Below are 9,068 nucleotides of genomic sequence, written 5' to 3' on the forward strand. Positions count from 1 at the left end.
TACTGATTTCTCCTAGATACAGCTTATTGAGAGCATCAGTAGAAAGCTTTCTGTCCTGCGGGAGGCCCAGCGAGGACTGCTAGAGGACATCGGTGCCAATTCTGCTCTTGGGGAGGAGGTGGAAGCCAACCTAAAAGCGGTCTGTAAATCCAATGAGTTTGAAAAATACCGTTTGTTTATCGGGGACCTGGACAAAGTGGTCAACCTGTTGCTGTCCCTCTCTGGACGACTGGCCCGGGTGGAGAATGCTCTCAACAGCATCGATTCAGAGGCCAACCAGGAGAAGGTAGAGTTGGAGTCTCTGGGGGGTTAGATGGGGGATATGCTATCTGTTCCTTCTTGGGGCTCCCTCTTTCAAGTTTGGCTTATCTGGGACACAATAAAGCATAGTATGGGCACTGGCTTTTAAGTGCCTGGAAATTCTGGCTCTACCAAAAATTAACTGTGTGACTGTGGGCAACTTAACTGTATTCTGTCTCAGTCTCTTCAAAAACACACTACCTATACCTCATGGGGTTCTAAAACTTAAATTAGATAATCCAGAGTATATGGGTGGCTCAATCATTTAAGCGTCTGCCTTTGGCCCAAGTCATGATCCCAGGGTCCTGGGATCAAGTCCTGCATTGGGCTCTCTACTCTGTGGGGAGTCTGCTTTTCCCTCTCACTCTCCTCAGTGCTCTCCCTCTCTCAAATAAATAAAATCTTAAATAAATATATAACATAATACATATTAATTACTTAAAACAGGGCCTGGAACAGGGTAAAAGCTGAATGAGTGCTACCTGCCAGTAATAGTAGTAGCAGTAGTAGTAGTAGTAGTGGTAGTAGTATCGATAGTGATAGTGGTAGTAATAGTAGTAGTGGTTGTGGTGGTGGTGGTGGTATTATTGGCGCTAGTGGTAATAACAGTAGTAATAGTAGTATTGGTACTGATGGTGGTAGTAAGAGTAGTAGTAGGAATAGTTGTGGTGGTATTGGTGGTGCTGGTGGTAATAGTAGTAGTAGCAGCAGCAGCAGCAAGTTTACCTCGTTTTTTCTCTGAGTTGGAGGACAAGGTCTCACCAAGTAGCTGAGATTGGGAGTCTATCAGTTTCACAGGTTGGGCCACTCTGCATATATCCCTGACCAAAAAGTGCATTACCTTTCCACACAGAAGTGGTTTGGGATACAAATTGGAATCCACAATAAGAAGCACATATGCACATGCGTACACACACAGATATGTACACTCACACCTGTACACCAACACAGAGACACACACACACCATTTTGAAAGCACCGTCACAGTGATCTTTGTTCTCTGGATGGAAGGGGCATGAGCTGGCTTTGTCAGAGCCTTCCCCCACCCAAACCCCAGTGGTGGTCCATGGATAAAAGACCATTTAGGGATGGAAAGGGGTGAATGCACATCGCCCCGTCCAGAATCACTGTTGTGTTCATCCTCCCCCCTGCTCTAGGAAAGAAGGGCTTTTGCATGAAGGTGGACTTCATGGCAGCAAGTCTAGGGATGATTAATTAGCGCAGAGTGGGGAGCTGTTGGCAGCAGCGTTCCTGGTGGAGCCATGGGTTAGGCAGCCGACTGGGAACTGGGGTGGCTCTTAACTGGTCTATCTGATTCCTCAGTTGGTGCTGATAGAGAAGAAGCAGCAGCTGACAGGGCAGTTGGCAGACGCCAAGGAGCTGAAGGAGCATGTGGACCGCCGGGAGAAGCTGGTGTTTGGCATGGTCTCCCGCTACCTGCCTCAGGACCAGCTCCAAGACTACCAGCACTTTGTGAAGATGAAATCTGCTCTCATCATCGAACAGCGAGAGCTGGAGGAGAAGATCAAGCTTGGGGAAGAGCAGCTCAAATGTCTCAGGGAGAGCCTACTCCTGGGGCCCAGCAATTTCTAATCCACCAGCAGACTGACATGCCGTCCCTGCCCAGACACCATGGGAAGTGCTTTCAACTTTTGTTAGCAGTTTGTTAGCAAGTAGATAGCAGTTAGTTAGCAGTTTGTTCCATAGCCTCTACCTTGGACATCTGTCACTGCCCCTCACCTAGCAATGCCCCCAACCAGCTAGGAGTCCCTGAGGAGGCCCCAAACTTCTACCCTAGGGAGAAGCAAGAAGCAGGAGGTGCCTGCGGCAAGGTGTGATTATACAACCACAGTCTCCTTCCCACGGTTTGCATAGGCAGGCACTCACTGCACACAGAACCAAAAAATGTCTTTGTTCTTCTTGGTACCAGGACTCCAAAGACATCATGCACTCGCCACCCATCTACACCACAATCAGCCTCTCGAGGCTCAGAGAGAATCTGCCTGTGTAGCTCCATCCTGCCCAAAGTTCGTTGCCCAGCCATTTCCCACAGAGATCTGAAGATCTCGAAGGTATCACTCACCAGCAATTTAAGGGCCTCATGTAAGCTTTGCAGTGGGAAGCACAGAAGAAGAAATTACATGAAACAGAATGTAAGCAAAGACTGGGAATCCCTAGGGGCCCCTGCAGAAGCTAGGCTTATGCGAATCAGCTCCATCCCCACCTTCCCCAGCAGCTGATTGAGGGGGGAAGGAGGCCTACTCTCAGCCCTGGCCAGTGTGGCCTTCCTCCTGTCCTGAGATTTTTGGCCTACCACATCCTGTCCCTTCCTGCCTTTCATTGCTGGGGGTTATAGGTGCCTACCCTAAGGTCTTCACACTATGGGCCATTAAGAGCTCCACTAAAGCTGACTTCTGGATACACATTTCATTATTGGGGGAGGGGTTCTTTGTTGTATTTTAAATGACATTTTGATTTTATTTATTTTTATGTTTTGATTTTTTTTTCATTTTTTTTAACTAAGAAGGTGAGAAGAGGGGAATCGGAGAGGGAAAAGTAATCCCAGAAGGAAGGTGTTTTCTGTAGATCAGCCTGAATTTCACCAAGGTTAGATGAGCAAAAGCCAAAGCCTCAAATTCTTCACCCCTGCCAACCCCCGCGAGAGCCAAAGTCTTAAATTCTTCCCCTGAAGTTTACAAGGGTCTACGAAAGGAGTTTTTATCTTGAACTCAGCTTACTTTGGCCTGGCCCTATACTTTCATTGACATCAGGATAACCATAAGCTTAGCATTCCCCAACAGGTTTAAGTTTTAAAGGTTTACCCATTTCTCTACCACCTCCCATCTAAGAAATTGGGTAGCAGAGAGCTCAGGAAGAGATCTTCCATCTCACATTTCCTTTTTCCAGCCTGTGCCCTGACCCAGGGAACTGAAATTCATGGTAGCTAGAAGCTCCAGTCAGGGCCACCCCTTCACCAACACCCCCTCAACCCACAACCCCACCCCTCCACCCCTGCCCAGAGCAACCCAGCCAGGATCTTAGGCACACAAACAATGAACGCTGCTATTGTTGCCAAGGTCCTGTCCTAGAAAATTGGAAAATCCCTCAGGTGGGCGACAGCAGGAAAGGAGCTGTGACCAAACTCCAGCCCATTATCCAGCTCCATTCCCTCTTCCGCGCTCACTGGAGCCCCTGGTTCATGTTGCACAGCCCTGCCCAGTTAAGCCCTGACATCTCTTCTAGTTACTGCTGAGTTCCCCAGGGTCCTTGGAGGTGAACTGTAGCAGCAGGGATGCCTCATTCAGCCAAAGAATTTGCCAAAGAACTTTGCTGCTGCTACAAAATACTGCTCTCTAGCTTCCGTTTCCTCTTCATTGTATTTGGAAACAATGGAAGAATCTTGGCCAGCTGTGTGTCCTGAGGGGGTCCCTGGGTATGCTCTTAGTGAACTGCTGCTATCAGAACCACTGTTAAAATGTCAACCTGCCATTCTCCCCTAAGTGGAGGAGTCTATGCTATTCAGGAAGGCTGATGGCTTGTAAAGGGCTAGGTTTACCCAAGCCAAGGTTGAGGAAGGTGGGGGAGTGCTATGAATAGAGGCTGCTGTTGTCATCTTTTTTTTTTTTTTTTTCTTAAACAGGCTCTAGGATAAATAAGGAGTAAATTGAGATGTCCTGTATGGGGGGCGGGGGTGGTTGAGGCCAACATAATCCATCATTCTAAGATTTGGGGTGGTGCTAAAACAGCTTTTAGGGAACACAGGCACAGGGGAAAAGAATACCTGGACACAAAGACCACATTCTGGGTTTTCCTAGTCAGCATTAGATTGGTTGTATATTAAATTTATCACTCTAGAAGTACTATTGACTATTTATTTTTGTCCCTCATCCCACCTGAGATTAGAGTTGGAATCAGAACAAAAGGATGCTCATTTTCACCAGAAGGACGGTTTCTAAAGCACTTACTAAAATAACCCCAAAACTATACTGAGCAGTAAAGCTTGGCAGACAAAAGTCTGCTACTAAACAGGAACTAATGCCCCAAGCTACGGTTGTGAATGATGGTGCTTCAGAGCTGCCAGTATTATTTGAGAAGCAGTGCTTCTCCCCCGTTCTCATTTCCTGGGCTCAGCCCTCTGGCAAGGTCTGAGGTGGGTAACAGTGTGGAAGGTGGGCCAGAGGATTTCCCCAAAGGGTCCTGACTTCTGTCCTCTCTCTTCAAATACTCACACAGGCCCCAGTGGGTAATAGGTTGATAGAGAGAAATCCATGCAAGGGTTACTATCACTTGTCCCTTCTTACTCCCCTACCCCAACCCCAGGCTCTGGGTAGTTGAGTCTCCTTGAGTCCCACCAGCTACAGACTCAGCCAGGGCTTAGTGGTAAATGCTCAAGGGGAACCCAAGAGAGACAGACACACTAAAAACAAAACCCCAGAAAGGAAGAGACTGGATGCAGAGGAGCTAAGAGGATGAAAGATGAAAAAGACTTTTTCAAGTCCAGGTTCAAGCTCTGTTTTCCATTTAACCTCCTGTGTCAGAAAGCTTCCCTGGGGGCACCAGAACCAAAACCTGAACCCCAGTCTCCCTGAAAGTGCTGCTCTGCCCATAGCAAGTCCCAGATGGAGGAAGCTGAGCACATTTCTGGCCACTTCCTCCTGTTTGGAGCTTGGTGACTCCCACTGTCTTTGCCAAAGGAGTTGTCTATGCCAATAACAGTTCTGTAACAGTGTATTATAGTGTTTGAAGATTAGTAGATCTTTAGAGGGGGGTGGGGCAGGGGGCAATTTCTATAGATTAAGAACCAGTGTTTGTTGTACAGCTGTTGGGGGTCATCTATGCCATGTGAAGCTATTATTTTTCTGAATCTAATTGTTTCTGCGATTGTGTCCTCCACCACTCCTGTCTTGGCTGACATTGATATGCCTGCCAGATTGTCATCAAGGGTTATACTTCAATAAAGGGTGCTAAGGACAAAAAAAAAATAAGATTATCTCAAGTGTTTTGACTGAGGTGATGGAAATTCTCTAATATTCTACTGAAAAATATTGGAAAGGAATTTGTTTACCTATCTATAATCCTTCATATGTAACCATCTGACCAGAGCATTACCCACATCCCTACTCTTACCCTGGTCCCTGAGGGATAACACTGATGCTATACTATTCATTAACCCCAGTAAAATAATTTAGAATTCAGGAAGAGTCAACGATAGGTGTAATCTTAAGGTAGACCTCAGCAGTACAGAGTCCAGTTCTGGAGTCTAGCTTGAACAGAGAGGTGGGGCACTTTCTAGACCACCTCCAGCTATGTATTCTGTCTACTAGCATCATCTTCTACCTTATAGTCCAATCTCACACTTTGCCTCTCAGCAACCTGAAGAGCACAGTTCTCACTGATCCACTCTCCAAGATAACCTCAAGGTTTAGACCCAAATGCACTCCAGGCAGCACCTCTGACCCTGAACTCTTTCCCTCAGTATATACATAATTTTTATCCCAAGTGATCTCTTCCTATTCCAGATTGCCAGTGTGATAGAATGGGAAGTGTCCAGCTTTGACATTAACATGAAGAGTTTGCAAGTCCTGGTTTTGCCACTTACTCTATGAACCTATGTTATATGCTCAATTTTAGAGTTTATTTTCTTATGTATAAAATGGGAATAATAATGTATATCTTGCATAGTTTTGGCTTAATAAGTGAAAGCTACCAGCTGTCTACTGAGAAGTTGTTAGAAAGGCAGGATCCTGCCTCTACCCTAAACCCACTATCAACAGTCTGCATTTTAACTAGATTCCCAGAAAATTTATATGCATATTAAAGTTTGAGAAGCATTAACCTATCATAAACATGCTCAGTACATAGTAACCTATTATTCTAGTCCTGATTTATCTAATTCTTTCTTTTGTAATCCCAGGCATATTACTGATCTTCTCATATTGCTCACAACTACCTGCCTAAATGAGTTCAACAAGACTGCCTGATATAAGGTTGATACATAAAATCATTTGTATCTCTACACACTAATAATCAACTAGCTGGAAACAAAATTAAGAAAACAATTCCATTTACAATAGCATCAATAAGAACATAACACTTAGGAATACATTTAACAAAAGAAATATAATAATTTTATACTGAAACTACAAAACATTGAAAGAAATTAAATAAAATCTAAAAGATTATTTAGACTAAAATCTAAATCTAGTAGTTAAATGACAGTATTCCCCAAATTGATCTACACATTCAACCCAATCTTTATAAGAATACTGGCTGTCTTTTCTGCAGAAATTGAAAAGTCAAACTTAAAATTCATATGAAATTGCAAGGAACACAAAATAGTCATAACAGTCTTTAAAAAGAAAAAAGATGGACAGTTCACACTTCTCAATTTTGAAACTTATTACAAAGCTACAGTAATCAAGACAGTGTGGTACATATACAAAGACAGACATGTAAATAAACAGATTACTATTTAAAGTACAGAAAAAAGACCTCAGGGGCACCTGGGTGGCTCAGGTGTTTAAGCGTCTGTCTTTAGCTCAGGTCGTGATACCAGGGTCCCAGGACTGAGTCCCATATCAGGCTCCTTGCTTGGCAGGGAGCCTGCATCACCCTCTACCTGCTGTTCCCCTTGCTTGTGCCCTTTCTCTCTCTGTCAAATAAATAAATTAAATATTGGGAAGAAAAAAAGAAAGAGGCCCTCATATTTAGGATCTGATAATTTTTGGTAAAGGTGCCAAGACAATAAAAAATAGAGAAAGAGTAGTTTTTCAACTAATGATGTGGGGACAAGTGGGTATCCACACAGAAAAAAATGAAGTTGGACTCCTTCCCTTCACCACACACAAAAATTAACTAAAAAAGGACTATAAACCTAAATGTAAGAATTACATTTACAAAAAAACTTACAAAATGCATAAAAGAAAGCATAGGAGTAAATCATCTTGAAATTGTGTTAGGCAAGATTACTCAGAACTCCAAAAGCACAAGTGGCAAAAGAAAATATGAATAAATTAAAGTCTATCAAAGTTAAAAACTTCTGTGCTGCAAACAATATCACCAAGAAAGTGAAAAAATAATCTGCATAATCAGAAAACTATTCACATATCACATATTTAATATTAGTCTTTTATCCATAATATATAAAGAACTGGTACAACTCAATAATAAAAAGAAGTAAAAAATAGGCAAAGGATCAGAATAGACATTTCTCCAAAGAATATATGCAATGGATAATAAGAACAGGCAAAGATACTCAGTATTAAACAAATATAAAACAACAGTGAGATACGACTTCATACACTATGATGGGTAATGATCGAAAAGACAATAACAAGTGTTGGTGAGAATACAGAGAAATTGAAATACTCATACATTGCTGGTGAAATGTAAAATGGTGTGGTCACATTGAAAAACAGACATTCAACACAGGCAGTAACCTCTTTGATACCAGCCACAGCAACTTTTTTTTTTAGATATATCTCCTCAAACAAGGAAAACAAAAGCAAAAATAAACTATTGGGACTACATCAAAATGAAAAGCTTCTGCTCAGCAAAGGAAACAATCAAAAAACTAAAAGGCAACCTACAGAATGAGAGGAGATATTTGCACATGACATATCTGATAAAGAGTTAAAATCCAAAATGTATAAGGACTTGATAGAACTCAACACCCAAAAAACAATCCAATTTAAAAATGGCATGAATAGACATTTCTCCAAAGAAGACATACAGATGGCCAACAGACACATGTAAAGATGTTCTACGTCACTGATCATCAGGGAAATTACAAATCAAAGCTACAATGAGACATCACCTCACCCCTGTCAGAATGGCTAAAATCAACAACACAAGAAACAACAGATGCTGGCAAGGATGTGGAGAAAGGGGAACCCTCTTGCACTGTTGGTGGGAAGGAAAACTGGTACAGCCACTGTGGAAAATCATATGGAGATTCCTCAAAAAGTTAAAAATAGAACTACCCTACCATCTGGCAATTGAACTACTAGGCATTTATCCGAAGAATACAAAAACATTAATTCAAAGGTATACATGCCCCCTGATGTTTATAGCAGCATTATTTATAATAGCCAAGATATGGAAATGTCCCAGGTGTCCTTTGATTGATGAATGGGTAAAGTGGTGCTTACTATATACAATGGAATATTACTCTGCCATAAAAAGAATGAAATTTTGCCATTTGCAATGACATTGCTAGAACCAGAGAGTATAATGCTAAGTGAATAAGTCAGAGAAAGACAAATGCCATGTGATTTCACTCATATGTAGAATTTAAGAAACAAAACAAATGAGAAAAGGGTGGGACAAGAGAGAGGGAGGGGAAACCAAAAAACAGACTCTTAACTATAGAGAACAAACAGATGGTTACCAGAGGGGAAGTGGGTGGGGTTTTGGGTAAACTAGGTGATGGGAATTAAGGAATGCACTTGCTGGGATGAGCACTGGGTATTGTACCGAAGTGTTGAATCACTGTATTATACACCAGAGACTAATATACCACTGTATCTTAACTAACTGGAATTATAATAAAAACTTAAAAAAAGATAAAGCATAGCATGAAAAAAAACACATGTACACAAATGTTCGAAGAGTCATTACTTATAATAGCCAAAAAGTGAAAACAACCTAAATGTCCATCAATGAAGAATGGATTAACTTTGGTCTAGCCATACAACAGATTATTATTCAGCCATAAAAAGGGACGAAGTACTGATACATACTGCAACATGGTTGCATGAAACCCTGAA

General features: G+C 42.3%; 1 protein-coding gene across 4 annotated transcripts in view; it reads left to right on the plus strand.

Annotated features, from left to right (window-relative positions):
- SHROOM4 (shroom family member 4) overlaps positions 1-5,282 on the plus strand; it is a 226,547-nt gene extending 221,265 nt beyond the window's left edge. For all 4 annotated transcript variants that reach the window (XM_047715785.1, XM_047715786.1, XM_047715788.1 and 1 more), the window contains 2 exons: positions 17-286; positions 1,624-5,282. In XM_047715785.1, coding sequence (XP_047571741.1) covers positions 17-286; positions 1,624-1,893 — 540 coding nt within the window. In that variant the 3' untranslated portion in view covers positions 1,894-5,282. The remainder of the gene's footprint in view (positions 1-16; positions 287-1,623) is intronic.
- Positions 5,283-9,068: the final 3,786 nt, after the last annotated feature.

The sequence above is a fragment of the Lutra lutra genome, chromosome X (genome assembly GCF_902655055.1).
Source record: "Lutra lutra chromosome X, mLutLut1.2, whole genome shotgun sequence".
Taxonomy (NCBI): domain Eukaryota; kingdom Metazoa; phylum Chordata; class Mammalia; order Carnivora; family Mustelidae; genus Lutra; species Lutra lutra.